This window comes from Panulirus ornatus, chromosome 68 (genome assembly GCF_036320965.1).
Source record: "Panulirus ornatus isolate Po-2019 chromosome 68, ASM3632096v1, whole genome shotgun sequence".
NCBI lineage: Eukaryota > Metazoa > Arthropoda > Malacostraca > Decapoda > Palinuridae > Panulirus > Panulirus ornatus.
This window is the reverse complement of record NC_092291.1, coordinates 9,271,524-9,292,070: the sequence shown is the minus strand read 5'-3', so window position 1 is coordinate 9,292,070 and position 20,547 is coordinate 9,271,524. Positions and strand designations below refer to the sequence as shown.

At 36.5% G+C, this 20,547-nt stretch overlaps 1 protein-coding gene across 4 annotated transcripts in view; it reads right to left on the bottom strand.

The window, feature by feature from the left end:
* The window catches only part of LOC139747371 (uncharacterized), a 168,122-nt gene extending 155,353 nt beyond the window's left edge, over window positions 1-12,769 (bottom strand). Inside the window, exons 1-2 of one of the 4 annotated variants that reach the window (XM_071659605.1) lie at window positions 12,208-12,310; window positions 3,964-4,074 (exon numbers count right to left, since the gene is read on the bottom strand). Coding sequence is in view for 1 of the 4 variants with exons in the window: in XM_071659599.1 (XP_071515700.1) it covers window positions 11,830-11,833 (4 nt within the window). In the remaining 3 variants the exon portion in view is untranslated. Of the gene's footprint in view, window positions 1-3,963; window positions 4,075-11,829; window positions 12,121-12,207; window positions 12,346-12,662 lie in introns of those variants that run through there. The other 3 variants (XM_071659606.1, XM_071659603.1, XM_071659599.1) reach the window with 3 other exon arrangements.
* Between the last annotated feature and the right edge of the window lie 7,778 nt (window positions 12,770-20,547).

Genomic DNA, 20,547 nt, shown 5'->3' with positions numbered 1-20,547 from the left:
ACACCATCAATACTTACAAAGTTTTTGGAGAGAAAATCATTTAAGTCACACTCAACTGTGGTAGGACTCAATGAGAGAAAGAAGGCAGGTCTCCCTACAAATGTGAAACTGCCATATCACTGTAATACATCAGGACCCATCTATATAAAGTCATGATGATACTATGTTGTCACTGGCTGAAGGTCATGTCCATGGGGAAGCACATACAGATCAAAAACAATAAAGAGCAACCCATCTCAATACAAGCAATGGCAACGCAAACAGCATGATCAATAAATTCACTTTCATTAATACCAGTACAACAAACATGAACAACTGAAAAATACGGCATCATGTACATCAGACCCAGATATATGTTTGTCCAACTTCCCTCTATGGTCCACCCTAGTGTAGGTTTTGCCTTGGTTTATATGCAGGTGTACAGAGCCACAAGTGTAAACAGCTAAAAGTAGTGGGTTTTTGCACCATATCATGAGTGCTGAACTCCAGACTTAAATCCACATGTAACCAATTACCCAAACTGATAAAAAAAAATACATTCAGGAAGGGTGCACTCTTAGGTGTATTAGTGAGTAAACAGTTCTGCATGTTAATTATTACAGAACTGTGCAAAAAAAGAGGGGGTGCTTACACTAATTAGGCTCTAGCTTCTTTATCAAACTCCTGTTCGGAAAAGTATCAAATATTTCCCTGCAGTCTACGTAAGAATAAATAGTCCCTCTACCTACTTCCATTCCCTATGAGTTTACTTACTATCTTAAGTCAATGTGAACTGATGAGTTTAATTTCCACTTTATCTACAATGCCTTTCACTTAGGTAGTTCCAAAAAGTTCTCTATTTACTTCAAAATTATTTCCAACAGTTTGCAGACCATACTTGTAATTCATATCCATTTTTGTCACCTTTCTTATATAGCTGGGTATATGTGTATATGGACAAATTCCTAACACTTCAGGCCCCATAAAACTTGTAGTAGGAAAAATTAAACTTTGGAATTTTCTCCAATTAATGATTATGGCTTTTTGCACTACATACCTTTATTAGAATTCCATTCACTGAATTCAATTATGAAATATGTGTAAGATATCTTTCCTTTAATTTTTTTCCAATTATGCCTATAAATCTAAGAAATTTCGAGATTAGATGCACTACCACAATGCCAACAGAAGTGAATCCAACACTGTCATTATTCCTAAATCATAAATTTCAATTACTACACAAAACCATTATTACAAGACCTGAAACCTTTGAAATCGTGGTATCAAGCAAATAACTGCAAGCGAATGACTGTTTATGTTCAAGAGACAAGGAAGGGCGTATGGAGAGAACCAACATGGGAAACTGATAAACAAGGAAACTATCCTAACTAAATATAATGGTTATTCAACACACAGCAACCCCAATTCATTCCAGCAATGCATGGTGAGCACAAAGGATGCTGGCAGAGAAGGGAAAGTGGGGGAGATAACAGGCTGACATATTTGATATATCTAATCATACTGGTAAGCTCTTCAGCTGACTGACTCGTTACCTATAACTCAGTAATGTAATGATTTTGTGGTTATTCTACCACAGCAAATTCATATACTAATTTGATTCTATTTCCAATTACTATCCTTCATAAATATGCACAAAAATTTATGCTAAAAAATCCATCATAAACATATCACTGAAAACAAATGTATGAATCTAATTCTGCAATGACACTTGTATGTTCTTAGGATATGTTTCATAGAGTGTACAGTATTTCTGATGTCTTAGCTATTCATAGACTACCAAAATATTCAGATCTAATGGGACATCATAGTATTTCCATTCAAAAGAACCTTCTTTTGACATACTCTGACCAATGTGTCTGGTGAGATTATTTGCATGGATGCACAGCCGTTGGACAAGAAAAGTTAGCAAATGAACTGGCTGCAGTATTGCATAGTTATTGGCAGTGAAACAGAATGAGTGGCAATACTATTTGTAAAATATCAAAATATCTGTATCAAGTACCATGGCCAATTGTGGAATTTTGTTGAAGTGAACCAAATAAAGTTGCAAATTAACGCTTTTATAAGGGAAATAGCGAATAGTATGAAAAAAAAAAAAAAAAAAAAAATAAGGGATATAAAAGGAAAAGTCCAAACTAGATTATGGGCCTGATGCCATTCTATACGTGCCAAAAATCAGCTGTATAAAGTATACAATTTGATGTATCTGATCTAGCCCATAAGGAATAGTCAAACTCATCTTTGCTAAACATGTCTGACTCCTGATGTCATGATTATTTGACCTTGTATGTATTCCAACACAAAGTACTTTGCCATGAACTACAAAATCAAGCCCCATTTCTCTTCACTCTCTTATCAGCTTTTCTTTCTCTTCTTTATCACTTATACTCTTAAACCATTGGCATCCTCCCTTTTTTTAATTTGCAAACAGAAGGCAATTGCTTCACCTAAAAAAGTAATACAAATTTCTCTAATAAGCATTCCAACTGTTGCGAGTGAATCATTGGCATTAGAATGCATGGACATATTAAGAACATTTGCATCTGGAAAAAATAAGACAAGCAATGTATTATTTACTTTGGATGCCATCCTACCTGACATGATTTAGAGAAAATCATTTCCACCAGATACACTACACAGACAAATAAAATCACTATTTACTGTTTCTCTATGAAACACTGCTTACTCAAACAGAAAAGACAAGTATCTTAACTCCAAGAACTCCAAACACAGCAGCATCTCTGTCTTCCACACTGGCTTTTCTTTTGCACAGTACAAAGCTTAAAGTGCAAATGAAATAAGCCTTTTAGTTATTTGCAATATATAGCGTGTGAGTATTGTCTTGCAGTACTGCAACTAAGGAGCAATGCATTTCCAGTATTCCAACAAATCTAACTTGACACAAATCTAATTACTAAGAAGCATATATGTTTTGAAAGTTATCTTTACTCCAAACGAGCGCTAAAATTTTTCTAGCTCAACTGTGTATCGTGTACTATCTATAGTTTACTCTATTTTTTCAACATTTCAGTTACATTAAAAAAATAAAATTCACTTCTGCGTTGCATTCCACAAGTGCATTAAACTTACTAAAAAATTCTATTAGCCAATATGATCAACTTCTGGATTACTGTATATCAATACTTGGGCATTTTTCAATAATACTTCATTAATCAATCTTTCTAGCATATACAAAGTACACTAATCATATTCCATCAAAAATATTAAACTACTTCCATTCCAATTAATACTTGTTTAACATAAATAAATAAAAACCTTACTGGTCAACTGTAAATAAAGTGTCTGTGCCAATGAAATAGATGGAATGTATCAAACCCTTGTTGGTCAAACAAAACATATTGCTATCCACTGATGATGATGTTTACTCTTCAAGCCTATGGCCATAAGGAGAGAAATCAAAATTTATGCACAATAAATAAAACTTAATCTCATCAGCATCTAAAAATGCTTTATATAATATGAAAACAATAAAAAAAGCTAAAACAAGAATGGAGTATCAATGATTGATATTGTTAATCATTCAGTTTGGAACAGGTGAGTTCAGAATTCTATTCATAATAAAAACCAAGAGAAAGAGTTCATTAGCACTGATGACATGTACCTTATCAACCACTAATGACATCAACTTTCAAATGATTTTTCAGCACTAATAATATCAACTTTGAAAATGTCTAACAAATATAAAAACTTTTAGTTTACAACTGTACCCAGACAAAATTTGATCATATCATCCACTACTTGTTAATCAATCTACAATCTCCAGACATGCTACAGACAAACCATTCCCAATTCTATCTGCATACCCATAAACTGCATATAACAATATATAAATAATTGAGAAGTTTATTGTACATGGTACTTAACTTAAAATGACTATTGCTTTGCAATGTCATAATCAGTTAAATGATACAGAAACTCTTCAACATAATTCATAACACTCACCAGCTTGCTGCAACTCTGGCGAAGTTTTAGAACTGTGTGAACTCTCATTCACATAACTGACTTCTTTTCCCTGAGGCAAAGTGCAGCTCACTTTGCTGACAATACACTCACCTGTAAAAACAATATTTGTACAATGGCAATTATTTTATCATTAAGACGCACTAAGCAAATCTAAGCCTACTTAATAGTACCTATCTGTGAGATGTGAATATCATTACCTATACCCATTTCATAACCCTAAAACATATACTCTCAAAAAATATCTCACACACTAAGATAAAAATAAGAGTTCAAATCTGGTTCAGGCCAAGATATGAAAAATGTTTTGAAAAACGGTTTAATTATTTTTTCTTTATAAATTGTCCTTAATATAAACAAATTATTTTGACACATCTATGCAGCCGATATGAAAAAAGACCAAGGTTCAAGAAGCTAAGTCACCTTTTTTAGGATAGGAAGTACCAATTTTTTTTTTATAAAATTCAACACATTCAAGTACAATTCACCATAATATTCACAGCAATCTGTAAAGCTTTTATCAATTTACAAACCAACATACTGACATTTTCAGGATTGATCCCTTTTCATTATTTCTTGGCATATGTCCAGCATTGGTTAGGTTGTAACAGCACAAGGCAAATATGTGCACTTCAGACTTTAAAACATAGTTTATAATATAAAAAACAAGTACAATATATCTATGATCTAATTTTGTACACAGAAGGTAAAAAGGGAAATGTAAAGATTTCTAGAACCTCGGCAAACCTAACACATTTCTGAACCCTGAATAATAATCAAACACCATTTCAAACTTGTGTATGCTATTCACATTCTAAACTTCATCATATAATCACAAAATCTCCTTTCCCCTAAATTGTGCTCTCTCTCTCTCTCTCTCTCTCTCTCTCTCTCTCTCTCTCTCTCTCTCTCTCTCTCTCCTTCACTTCAGTAACTTCTTTACAAGCAATCATCCACTCGCTTTCTGCTTACCATTTTCAGGCCTTTATACCTAGCTACATGGGAGGAAGAATTCAATATAAAAAATATAATAATAATAAATATAATAAATAATTACCATATATTCACATACAGCTTATGAAAGATGATCAGGAAATGCATCTGACTGTACCGGCACGATATAATCTGCATAGGAATTGTTTTAATCTGAAGAAACTTATGAAACTGCCACAGCAGTTAAAAAATACCATCTATGAAGCCTCATCTACTGAAAAGCATCCTGAATCTCCAAGATATATGAACTCCCATTATCATAATCCTTTACCAGGGCAAAAAACAATTATTTTACACAATATTTTTACACTCTACACTACTGTAAACCTTTTCTCATGAAGAAGAATGCTATTAGTCTAAACAGCTATTTTTTTGCCAGATAATTATAATGATAATACTGATAAACATTCAAATTTGCATATTCTGGATTTACAAGTGCATTCTTGCAGGTTAAATACGTCACTTTACATATTAACTGAATATGGGGTCAACTTCAGTTGGACCATTTTGCACAGAAGTGATATGACTGGAAACACTGGTCTCACTTGACAATTCAACTTAAGTGTGCAAAGTGAGAACTTGAATTGTTTACATAAGTGTACAATTCCAATCAAATACTGGGCGTGGGTTAAGACATCAAGGAATTCAAGAGGGCGTATATACCTGATCCATCCTATGGAGCTAGAGCTGGATTTAACAGAAAAAGTAAAGGTGCAGATCTCCTAAGATGTAAAAATACTTTCATATATAAAAGTGCAAAATTATAATTAAAGATGACTTCACGAGAGATATCAGATAATTCAATGTATGAATTAACCATCATACCTATAATAAAATTCAAACTAACAAATAAACAGACTACCCAATCACCAGGGAACATGACTCTTAAGATATCTGAAATGTTTGAAGATTACCTGGAGCCCCCATAGATATATGAAAACTACGACACAGCTGCAAGAACAAAGCCATTAAGGATAGCTAATCCAGAGCAAACCGTCAGTTAATATGTAATCCGAATGAAGGGCCTAGAAAGAAGGGATGTTGTAGCTGATAGAATCTGTTAAGAATAAAAGGAATGAGCTATCTTTCTGGCCCTCTGTACACATTAAAACTGCAAAAAGATCCTGAGTGACAAGTGAATCAATCTTTGCCCTCATTCTCCCCAAAAGATGTAATACACAAAAGTGCACTCGGAACTTATCATAACTGGTGTGGTGATCTCAGAAAAAAAGTGGTAACATGGACAACTTAAAAATTTTTACTGGTGAAAATTACAAGACTGAATGATCCAGTGTTCCAAATATCAAGGTGTATTCTCAGCTCAACCCTACCATCACACCACATTATCCAAGTCATATCTACTTTATCTAAAAATCAATGTACTGCATCGCTGGAGGGGGGATGCTATTTCTTGTGTGGTGGGGTGGCAACGGGAATGGATGAAGGCAGCAAGTATGAATATGTACATGTGTATATATGTATATGTCTATCTTTGTTTATGTATGTGTACGTTGAAATGTATACCTGTGTGTGTGGGCATTTATGTATATACATGTGTATGTGGGTGGGTTGGACCATTCTTTCATACGTTTCCTTGCACGACCTTGCTAACACGGGAGACGGCGATTAAGTATAATAAAAAAATAATATACGTATATTCTTACTTGCTTGCCTTCATCCATTCCTGGTGCCACCCTGCCCCACAGGATACAGAATCGCTACCCCCTGCTCCAGCGATGTAGCGCCAGAAAAACAGACAAAAAGGCCACATTCGTTCACATTCAGTCTCTATCCACATCGAGGCCCCACAGACCTTTCCATGGTTTAACCAGACATCTCACATACCCTGGTTCAGTCCACTGACAGCACGCCGACCCGGTATACCACACCGTGATGCGAGGTGGTTTGATCGAGTACGTAACGAAAGGGTAAAAGAGATGTGTGGAAATAAAAAGAGTGTGATTGAAAGAGCAGAAGAGGGTGTGTTGAAATGGTTTGGATATATGGAGAGAATGAGTGAGGAAAGATTGACACAAAGGATACGTCAGAGGTGGAGGGAACAAGGAGAAGCAGGAGACCAAATTGGAAGAGGATGGATGGAGTGAAAAAGACAGAGATCAGGGCCTGAAAATACAGGAGGGTGTGAGGCATGCAAGGAACAGAGTATATTGGAACAATGTGGTAGACCAGGGTTGACGTGCTGTAAATTGACTGAACCAGAGCATGTGAAGCAACTCGGGGTAAAGGAAAGGTCTGTGGGGCCTGGAATGGATAGGGAGCTGTGGTTTCAGCGCATTACACGTGACAGCTAGAGACAGTGTGAACTAGTGTGGCCTTTTTTGTCTGTTTTCCTGGCGCTACCTCACTGAAGCAGGTGGTAGCGATTCTGTTTCCTATGGGGCAGGGTAGAGCTGAAATTGGATGAAGGCAAGCAAGTATGAATATGTACACATGTATATACATATATGTCTGTGTATGTATATGTTGATATATATATATATATATATATATATATATATATATATATATATATATATATATATATATATATATTTTTTTTTGCTTTGTCGCTGTCTCCCGCGTTTGCGAGGTAGCGCAAGGAAACAGACGAAAGAAATGGCCCAACCCACCCCCATACAACATGTATATACATACGTCCACACACGCAAATATACATACCTACACAGCTTTCCATGGTTTACCCCAGATGCTTCACATGCCCTGATTCAATCCACTGACAGCACGTCAACCCCGGTATACCACATCGATCCAATTCACTCTATTCCTTGCCCTCCTTTCACCCTCCTGCATGTTCAGGCCCTGATCACACAAAATCTTTTTCACTCCATCTTTCCACCTCCAATTTGGTCTCCCACTTCTCCTCGTTCCCTCCACCTCCGACACATATATCCTCTTGGTCAATCTTTCCTCACTCATTCTCTCCATGTGCCCAAACCATTTCAAAACACCCTCTTCTGCTCTCTCAACCACGCTCTTTTTATTTCCACACATCTCTCTTTCCCTTACGTTATTTACTCGATCAAACCACCTCACACCCCACATTGTCCTCAAACAATATATATATATATATATATATATATATATATATATACATATATATATATATATATATATATATATATATATATATATATATATATATATATATATATATATATATATATATCCTTTCTTTCATACTATTCGCCATTTCCTGCGTTAGCAAGGTAGCGTTAAGAACAGAGGACTGGGCCTTTGAGCGAATATCCTCACCTGGCCCCCGTCTCTTTTCCTTCTTTTGGAAAATTAGAAAAAAAAAAATGTGTATACGAATGGATAGGTCATTTTTTGTTTCCTGGCACTACCTTGCTGATGCGGGAAAAGGCGATTAAGTATAACAAAAAGTAAGAAACATATATATATATGTATATATATATATATATATATATATATATATATAAGAATATTCCAAGCCACTTTTACCAAGTAAATGTTTTCTATCCTTATGTTCCCTGTAATGCATAATAACCTGTATAACAAGGAAAAGGGGCAACCCAGGCAGATTACCTGTCAATACTATTTACCTTTAACATAACAGTACTGGAGAATACCACTACCATTCAATGGATACATGTTATTTGCCCAAAATGTATAACTGCTATAAACACTGGTTTATCAAGTTTATGGCTATGAGAGTCATATCAATACCTTACATAACAGCTGTGAACCTTATGTACAGGCCTATGCACTCAAACTGCTAAATTCATAATGGTTCATTATACCACCAATTATCCTCTTAGGAATATACATGAATGCTATCTATGTGGATATGTTGAATTTATCATGAATTTCTCATTAAAATTTGCACCAATCTATTCATTACCTATCTGCTATCAGCATACAACATATTAAAGGAGCAAAGCTTAATGCATAATTTCAATTCTAGAAAATACCACATAAACTGTCCATTGGTAAAGGACAATTCTAAAGGTCAATGACCTGCAAGAAATCTGTCATATATCATACCGAGTGCAAATAAGATTCATCCCACAAGAAGTAGTCCATTCCATTTTGCTATCCCAGAAATTTCCTCTCTACACAAATAAACAAAATCAAAACACATCAAGATTAATCATACACATCAGGTACCACCCTGGATGTTGCATGCTAAAATATGAAAAACAAATTTATCTTTTTCAGCATGAAAAGCAGAACATTGCAAACTAAGTATCTTTCTGCCAATATACTTCATAATATACTTTAATCAGAGTACGATTTTACTTTACATTATTATGAACAGAAAACTAATCGATCTTACTGTTAGTTCATGTTACAAGAATCTGATACAAAAAGAGATCGTGATACTACTCAACCTATGATCAGAAATTTGTACATTTAACATGCCACTTCAACTCACCCTTTTCATATATATATATATATATATATATATATATATATACCAAAATAATTGAAGGAGAAATCAATCATCTAGGTATCTGAATTCATTTGAAGTATTCTTTATACCAATTAAACCTTCTTTAATTAGTCATAACCAACATGAAGCAATAAATGAAAAATTAGTTTTATAGGCATTTTCAAATCTTGGATATAGTACACATACTAAGCACTAAGTCGACCCTCAGTGGCATAAATAATGGCACACAAAATGTTCAATATTCATTTTCCCAACTATACCAATAAAGGCTATGTTCAGTATGGGTATCAATCATTTTCTTTTTAATACCAATAACAATCTATTAGCACAATATTTTGCATTACAACATAAATACAACAAACTCATTCACCTCTTTCCCTACAATGTTTTTTCATTAAAAGTCAATTATGCAAACACCTAAGGAGGTTATTAATTTTTCTTCATTCTTTTTCTTACCTCATTTTACTTTCACATGAGATAGTCATGAATGGGGCATTTTGTCTACGCCATGTCAGTCACTAAAAAAGAAAATATCCTACTGCTTCCGAGTATTTCTCATCCAATAATGGAAAATGTACAAAAATCTAAACCTTCATAATTTCTGTTTCAAGGGAAACATACTCGTATTTACAAGGCTACGAGTAAGAACTTGATGGAAGTACCATCTAAGATCCTTACAAGCGTATCATTATAATTAATACGCATTTGAATAAAATACTTCAAATTGCCATCAAATGGGACAGAATTTATCAAAAAATCAGCAGAGGCACAGAGCAATATCTATCATCACAAGCAACAGCTAATCTTTCTTATGAAACCACTTAAAAATCCCTCATCAGCTTTATTCATGTGAGCTTTCACAGTTCTACAAAACATGCTAAAATAAAAAGGTCAATCAAAAGATCTAAACCAAAATGTGCTAACATGAAGCCATGAAAATACAAAGCTTTATGTAAAACATGCAATATACCCAAAGTTAGGTAAATGATGGGCTGACAGCCTCCTCTCACACACAGAAAAGAAAGGTTTGTTAGTTTAGCCAAATCTCATACTATCTCAATATCTCTACAAGAAAATCCTGTTTAAACTCCCTCCTTTCTACTAACACAGTAGGAAAACCTACATGAAATATCCTTCACTCTTCATCTTGAACATCCTCACATGTGCATCACACACATTCTGCCTACTCATCTGCAGCATTCTCTTTGGCATACTTCCTGTCAACATACATAAGATGAAAGTTAAAGCTTTTGCAAGTATTGTACAAAGATTCTGATCAGCACTAAAACAGAGGGCATTTCATTTCAAAACAAAACATGTTTAAACTTAAGCTGACATTTCTTTGATTCATTCCTAAAATATTTCACTAATGCACGGTGCAGTAATCAACAACCATTCTTATCTGTCCAGTACTTTACTGAAAGAATATCTCAGCAAGAACATACTATAATTAGGCTATAAGACTTCTACCTGAAGAATTCCTACCATTCTTTTTCATTGCAAATGTTAAACTGTTCATCAGTAACCTAACCTCAACACTATGATGTCACTTGCACAGTTAACTATATTATCATTCAACATTATGAAACTCCAGCCTCCAGAGGTAGAATGCCCACCAGTGTGTGTGAAGCAACTGTATCATCATTCAACATTTTGAAAACTCCAGCCTCCAGAGGAAGAAACCCCACCACTATGTGAGAAGTAAATACTACAATAAGGTTAATAGTTTTCCAAAAAAATATAAACTGCTGGTGAAAATCGACTTCAAGCAGTTTTGTACTATCTTTCCAAACATCACTTGGTCCCCAAGTTTTGTGTATACTTACCTTACCTACAGATTTCTGTTTCATGAAGGCCACAACCACTGTTCTCACATGACCAATACTAAACACTGAACAACAAGGTAATTACCAAGGCAGATTTATAGACACCACTGAATCAAGAGAACTTAACTAATATACAGAAATACACTTCACTAATGAAGAAAAAATATCTCAATTTTCAGAACTAGAATATCACAAATAAACCTATTCGTAAATAAAGTTGCTATAGAGTGTTATAAAAGACTAGAAGTAAGATGAACAGAGCAGTAAGTCACCAGAGAAAATGTGAAGATGCTTCCATGCTCTGGCCCATCCAGCCAAACCACACCTAGGCCTATACCTCAACTGTACCAAAACAGTAAGATAACTTGAACAATATTGGGGGTAACTCCAAACTGTTAGACGGCACTGTCGTCACACAGGGCTGGGTGAGCACTGGTGGTAGCACGGCAGTTGCATAATATGATAATGTTGCTAGGTGCAATGTTGCATGGGAGTACTCACGCTGCTCCGTGAGTGTCGCAGGCCCAGCCAGGCCCCTCATGCCTTCCTGTCTCTCCACCATCACAACCAGCTAACAACTAAACCCTTACTCACCCATCCCATGCAAAACGTTGCAAAATCCCCTGCAAATGGACCCTTCTTTTCAACACGTTCATATTTTTTGTAGGCCGCGGCGCACCTCCCTCGGTATCAGGCCCCGATAGTGTCAACACGAGGACTCGGGGAGCTTCACGCACACTGTCACACTGCCTTACATCGTTAATTACACTAGTTCTTTAACATAATCACGCATCCTCAACGGCACACCACGGTAGCAGTTAACATCAGCGATCGGTCACACTATCAACGTTGTTGTTAACGGGGTTGTGGGGGGTCAACCCTTTGGACCCTGGCTGAGGCCGCGCCAACAACTTGAATGGCCGTATTTTGGTGGCGGCCAGCGTGGACGCTCGCTCCCTTTACTTTACTTACCGGCAGTAGCGGGCCACTCCGCTCTGGTGCGGGCCGGCGGGCCGCAGTTAGCAGCGTGTTAAGAGGAAGGGGCACGCGGCACGCCAGCCATGGAGCTGCAAGGGTTGTTTCGCCCCTCACGTATTACACACTACAGACAAAGACGAGGCCTGTGACGTCATGGGCCTACCACCCGACAGTCTAGACAGTCAACCGAAAAACTATGCTTATAAAACTCCACTCACGCCTTCAAAAAATATACTTTTACAACCACATTATAGAAAACATTATAATGAAACATTCACACACTTTATCAAGCGCAATGATAAGCTCTAGAACGAGTAAAAATCAATAAGGCTCTCATTGTTGTGGGTGAGCGCTAGCTTGAGTCACGTTGCAACAGAAGGAACAGATCGCAACATTCGAAACTAGGGAACATTGCAGATGATTTACGCGGGAAAATATAGTACCTTTACCTTCTTATAAGAGATGTGTAAGACAGACTTCACCGGACTCCATCGTCTCCCTAAGAGAACGAAACTTGAACTGCGCATCCGAGAAACTCCGAGATTGTGTGGCAATTGCAAGCGACGAGTCTCGCTTCCTCTTGCAACAAAAAAGAACTGAAGAGCAACGAACTGGCGTTCGGGCCATTGGCTGTCACATGATTTTGTAGAGATGAATCATATAAATAAATATGCCAATATTTCAATCCATTAATAATTAAGGAATTTAAGAGGAGCATGAGAAAAATATGCGCTGGTTTCCTTTTCGGATGCTTGGTGTCACACTTGAATTTTTCGCGCGCTTAATCTTGACCAATCACAACGAAAACTAATTGTAAAAATAAAACCAACAACAAGAGTTGCAGACAAAGCTTGGGGCACCTAAAATATCTTCGCAAGAACTCTCTATGCTATTCGATCATCCCATAATGACAAATAAAAAACTGGAGAGAGCCGAGTTACATCATCACTTGCAAAAAACACGAGACCATGCAAGACGATATTGAGTTACTGTTTTGACCACGTAATGCCTAAGAACATCATTCAACACGCTTCAACAGACGGAACTGCTTTAGTTTAAAGTGGTGGGGATATATCATCATTAATATAAGGGGAGCATTTGTTAATATTATACGCCAGTAAGCTCTGGGACCATGCGTTATAGTCTACCACCATATATTTGTTTTCGGGGTCCCTTTAATGGCTAGCCGAGATGAAGAGTTTGACTTTCCCTGCTGCATCACGCAGATCATCTCAAAGTAATTATACCAAAACTTTTATCATATGAAATAGCATTGGTTTTCTCTCATAAAAATATATTAAGAGGAAAAGGTCGCATGAAAGGCTGGCATGTTAAGTATTTAGGTTCGTCACCAGGCCGATTACATAATAGGCCCATATATCTCCCCTTCTACCGTCTTGGTTCCTCGCGCACAAAGGCTTACATATACATACACAAACACATATCTAGACACATTTGTACGTAGATCCACACGGATGTATACACTTTTATAAACACAGACTTACATACAACTTACATCATAATTTCTTGGGTATTGCTTTACTTCCCTATGTGAAATATATATATATATATATATATATATATATATATATATATATATATATATATATATATATTGGAAAGGACTCAAAGGAATAATATATATATATATATATATATATATATATATATATATATATATATATATATATATTCATTCTTTTTCTTATCCTGAAGTCTTCCTTGACACTACCTTGCTATTCCCACGACTACCTCGGCTTCAGAGAATGTTTTATGACATAATATTACAAATATTTTTAAATAAGGTCTGAAAAAATGGTGATTAATGATGCAAATGTTATCCTAGGATTCTTTTATATCAAAGTGGTAGGGATAAACTACCATTCATATAACATGGATCATTGTACAGCTATATCCATATTCATGTGCACTGATTACTTTATAAGATGGTATATGTATCCATCTAACATATACATTCAATTACTTACAACTGTCTCAGGACCCCCAACTGATATATTCAAATATGTCATAAAGGAGTTTCATAAAGACAGAAGGAACTCCTGGGTGAGAAACTATATATATATATATATATATATATATATATATATATATATATATATATATATATATATATATATATATATATGGGTTGATCTGAAAATAAGAAACGATAGGGTAAGACAAGTGTGATAGTGAGAGAGTATGCATGAATGAGCTGAGGAGGGTGTACTGAAACGGTTTGGACATATGGGAACATGGTAAGTTCCCAAGTGCACTTTCGTGTAATGATCACATCGTCAGGGGAGATACAAGAATGAGACAGAAGACGTAGAAGTCGTGTACCTCCTCTAACGATGTGATCATTACACGAAAGGGCAATATATATATATATATATATATATATATATATATATATATATATATATATATATATATATATATATATATATATATATATATATATCCACCTATCTTCCCTTTTCTTCTGTACATTAAGGAAAACGATGTTTCTTCAGATCCGTGCCTGTAAACACGCCCTTGGTAGCGTGGAAGCAGAACCCAGCGGCGAGGCAGTAGACAGACTTCAAACTGGACTGGCTGGAAAGGGCCACTGCCTCTTTATCGCGTCTAGTTTTCCAAAATGGTATCGCAAAACGAAAATCCTAATTGATTTTTCAAATTCATCTTCATGACTTTATTGATAACGTAAAGTGAATAATAAAAACAAGCACGCAACCCTCACTGCGAGGTATAGTTGATTAAGGCATTTATTCATACCTATACGCCATAGAAAAAAAAAAAATGGCGGTAACTGAAGGTAACTGCTGCCCAGATGGAGAGAAAATGATGATAAATATGTCGAGCGAGTTTTTCTTATAAAGAGGACGAATGTTTCGAAGCCCCATGGATGATAATCGTGTTTAAGACTGTGTAGTAAAGAAGATTAGAACGTAGTACAATCTTTCCTTCAATATGACCTTTGTATGTGATACTGGGACGCGTAAAATCACATAACAATGTTTTAGTTATTCTTTAAATCTTAAATGAATGAAGTAAGTCAATGAAATCCAACAGCTCTCGCCGAAATATGACGCGGAAGAGGACCAAACTGTTTTGAACCTGACGTTGGAAGATCATGAATGAAGACTGCATGATGAATGAATAACAGATGCTGAAATTCGTCGAATGTGGAGCCGAAGAAACCGAAAGTCTATGAGAACAGCTAGTGTGAAGTTCGTATCCCAGGGAAGCGTGATACGAGCGATAGTCAAGAGCTGTGAGAAACCAGTGTTAAATACGGGTTACGTGACGGTCGCCCTTATCTCCATGGACGCAATGTCTTTATAATCAACTAATGGCCATTATTACCGCAATGATACCGATAATAATAATACTTTTAATGATGACAATAAGGAACAACAATAACAATGATAATGAAGACTGATAATAACTCGCATGAAATTTTTAGTGTTAACTTTAGGGTAAAAAATGTTGTAATCAGGACAAAGACAGATCAGTAATCATAAATCCAAATCTTTTACGAATTAACTTATTTTCAAGTCATCTGCTATATATTTACGGCCATTACTGCTACATTTGTCTAAACTTCTCTCCCTGACAGAAAGCTTTTCTGATTTCTTCCTAAACTCAGGCTATTATCAATATCATAATTATCATCTATCATTATTATCATTATTAATATCATTACATATTTGTTGCCACAGGTTGTTCGATCAGCAGCAATACTGATAAGTTAAATATCAAAAACATTTCAGTATAGTACTACAATAGCCATATAAATTGATGTATTCTTATAACAGTTAGTACAAAGAACCTTGCAATTTATTAAACAATTTACCTGACTAGATGCGTTCGTAGTGTCTACATATCCGACAAATAACAATAATGGCGTTCATAAAAGGTTTACCCCTTTGATATAAACATGACATTGCATTTCATCATGTTCCATACCTAAAAGCATGATAATATCTTGAAAATAATGAAGAAAATCTAAAGTATATCTTTTTTATTGAGCTTATATATATACATAAATAAATAATAAAAAAAAAAAAAATATATATATATATATATATATATATATATATATATATATATTTATATATATATATATATATATATATATATATATATATATATATATATATATATATATATATATATATATATATCCATCCATCACAAACCACACTCCCCAGATAAACAAGAGTAACACTGTCTCATCTGGACTCTACACACTACCCACCTTGAACATACCATACGGTCCGTTACGCCCAAGACGCAATTTCCATAGTGAAGAAACCCATTACCTGCTCCTCATATGCCCTGGAATCACCAACCCGGATAAACACAACATCAACACCCTTCTCCATCTGTGGCTTTGGCCGGTAGATAGGGCTAACCTCCCGAGCGGCGCGGGAGCCCCATGAAAGGGGTCCTGGGGTTGCATGGCTCAAAGGTAAACTAGACGTAAAAGTAATGAAATGCAAGAGTAAACACCAGGCTTGGCAACTTTCACAGTACCCCATCATACTTAGAGAACAATCTGGTTTTCCCACAAATGCCAAGAATCGTACTAAAAAACTTAAAGGAAATACTTCTGTGCATTAAAAGCCAGTGCTGATCCGACGTTGAAGCTTAAAATTCTTGGTCACGGACGCCATCCAACGCCGCAGAAGATGGCCTTCAGGGAGAGCTCCGCTGAGAAACTTGTTTACCAACACAGCAGGCTCAGGGGAAGAGAATGCGTGGAACAGCGTGACTGGCCTTCGAGAATGAGAACGAAAACCAACTTTAGTATGATACAGTAAATCCCCCGAGCACGACGATACGACCCTTGAGCACAACGTTACGGATGCAACACAACGACACGATTATCTGGGCGCGACTTCTGGTGTACGACACCCTGGTGTTTGAGATGACCCTTACGAGCCAGGTGAAAAGATAATCCATAATACCGAAGGGTCGTACCGTCGTGCTCAAGGGTCGCACCGTAGTGTTCAAGGGTCATACCGCCGTGCTCAAGGGTCGTACCGTCGTGCTCAAGGGTCGTAGCGTCGTGCACAAGGGTTGTAATGTCGTGCTCAAGAGGTTAAGTAGAGATGTAAATTTTTCTAACGTCGAGGGAAGTTGGTTTCAGGTAAATTCATTGTTAAGCCAAAGATCTACAAGAAGACAGGTGCGTGCCCACTGAAAAGTCTTGGATAAAATTGAAGTCAAATACAGTTAAAAAAATAAAGTCAAATACAATAATACAAAGACAGAAATAATGGAAAAGGTAAACACAGACAGACAGACTGATAGCAAACAAAAGCACTAACAGGTAGTCTAGTTTTTGAGATATGATAAGGTTACAGACTACTAATTCTACCACGCTCTATTTCTTTTCCAGTCCTTCATTTAATTTGCTAAAGTAGTTATTGTCTTGCACCTATGGCAATCGAAATGTCCTTTCTAGAACATGTACGTCAAAAATATATATATATATATATATATATATATATATATATATATATATATATATATATATATATATATTTTTTTTTTTTTTAACTATTCGCCATTTCCCGCGTTAGCGAGGTAGCGTTAAGAACAGAGAACTGGGCCACTGAGGGAATATATATATATATATATATATATATATATATATATATATATATATATATATATATATATATATATATGGGAGCAGGAGGCTGGAAATCCTCCCCTCTCGTTTTTTTTTTCTTTTTTTTAATTTTCCAAAAGAAGGAACAGAGGGGGGCCAGGTGAGGATATTCCACAAAGGCCCAGTCCTCTGTTCTTAACGCTACCTCGCTAATGCGGGAAATGGCGGATAGTTTAAAAGAAAGAAAGAAATATATATATATATATATGAACAAAAATGGAAGCATATTAAGTTATAATATGACCTCTCCCGTAAGCCTCTGTCAAAACTACATTTATCTCACGAATAAACATATCCAGGGTAATCTTTCACCAATAACTTGACAACGTGATCAATGCCTGACAACAGAGCATAGTTATGTTATCTACAAAGGTCAAAAGTATCGTATATTCCCCTGATCACTATTCACCTAATTGTAATTCGTAACATATTGAACACTGTCTCGAAAGCACCGAAACACTTTTAAACTAACCTGCTGAAATATGACGGTCAGGCTGATTAAGATAACTTTCTTTTTATTTCGCTTCCGATGAAGGTGATGGCATTGTGGACGAGTGTGGCGTAGTTAGGGATGATGATGGGCTGCAGGCTGCCAGGCAGGAAGACGTGACTATGAAAGAGATGCCTTACTTGACGGATGCTTGGCACTAATAACTGATCATCATTTTCTCCTAAGGTCGCCGGACTAGGCATGTATTTGACCCCCCCCCCCCCATGTTTGGTCTCAAAGTTTCTACATACTGAAAGAGATTAAAATACCAAGTGATTTGTCCAAAGTGGCAGTTTTACGATGAAAATCATTTCACGCAAAAAAGAAAAAAAAAGTATCTTGTCAATAATCTCTCAGATGACGGAGTTCAAAAAAAATATAAATAAACACTCCTCAGTGAGAGTCACTCCGCCTATCCTCAGGGGTAACTGGATGAGGTAAGAAACCACAAAACAATATAGCCAAGACGATACTGATGAACTGATCCGCTCCGATGAACGGACTCTCAAATGATACCTTGAAGATATTTCTGCCAATAAACATATAAAAATACACGCAAGGACGAGGAAAAAAAATATAACAAAAGGGACATGCTCCCATGCACACGGATGCCTGTTCCAGTATAAGTTTCTGGTGCAAGCTATGTCCCATTTATCACGTGTACGAGGGATAACCAAGACATTGGGAACCATCGTTAATGCACAACATCACAAATCTTAACCCAACCTAAAATTAGGTACGTTTACCCAATTTTAGGTTACCTATATTTCTTTTCTTTTTTCTTACAAAATAATGTTGTTAAGAAATTATTTTGTTTCAGAACAGAGTGGTGACCCTGTCTACGAAGACATACAACACATTCTGAGTCTTCACATGTAGCCTCAAAAGAGTAAAACACAAGAGAAAAGATAATTTAGCTAAGGACATGACGGTTGGCAAATCAAGAGCTCTTGTTTACGTTTGAGGCGACTGAGGAACAAGACCACATGATCCTACATTAAGCTGGCGACGTCCAAGGATGGTAATCGGAGGCAAAGGCGCTTTAAGTATAAATTTTTTTTGGTGGGGGAGGCTACCCAGTGTCAGGTGATGCAGGGCAGGAGAAAGACGACATGCGACCCCATAATCATCAGAAGGCTGTTGTTCATAAAATTGGGGAAATCTGGGAGGAAAGTAAAAGAAAAAATAAGTGGGAGCTACGCAGTATTTGGTGGGCTATTTACTTTTCCACAAAATCGCGCCTACAGCTGCGCAAAAGATAAGCCTCAAAGTAAACAAACCCTGAATAAAAAAGTGAGCCATCGGCCGAGCCAGATGCGTTGGCAGTCTTGCGATATAATTCCTATGAAAATAAAAATAAATACATAAATGCGTTACCACTAGGTGGAAGCATGTTGTGTTCCCTCTCCCTTTCATCGACACCATTCTGCTCGTACACAGTTGCTTTCCCGTATTACAGTGAACAGGGGAGGTTTGGCTTATCGGTGGCGGGATTCTTCCCGCCACCCGACTTACTCACTCACTATCATGACCTCCGGAATCTCGATCAGAATTTAGATGACTTACACGGTTTTCCCTACACAGTTCATTCTAGACTCTTCTTGTCATCTTTTTCAGTAATACTGACATGGGCGTGTGTCCCTCTTTAAGCAACATCCCCTTATAAATTATTATATATATATATACATATATATATATCGATTATATGTACATCGATTAGAGCTAGGCCATAAAATATTGCAATAATGATGTTTGTCGTCCAAAGGATGCGACGGGCACATGGTTCCCTACTACTGCCTCGTAGGGAAAAAAAAAAAAGTGGTTCGGTCAGCCGATTTGACACCCATCGCCGTTGGTCGGTCTGCCATCTTAACACCGACAACAGCCAGCCACTCCCGACTCCCTCCAGCGTAACACTAGACACTGATTCACATCTCTCTCGGGTGAGAAAGGTTCTTCGTCGCTGGTGTGGATTGACTTGATTTGTGCCGGTAACCCCGGCGAATCTATTGTGCACCCCATGTTCATCCTGTGAGCGGTAGCGCAAAAGGATTACAGGGGTCACAAAGGGTCTTAGTTACACCCCAGTGGGTTGATATTACACAGGATATTACAATTCATAACAGGTATTTCATTACATACATTACATAGTTTTATA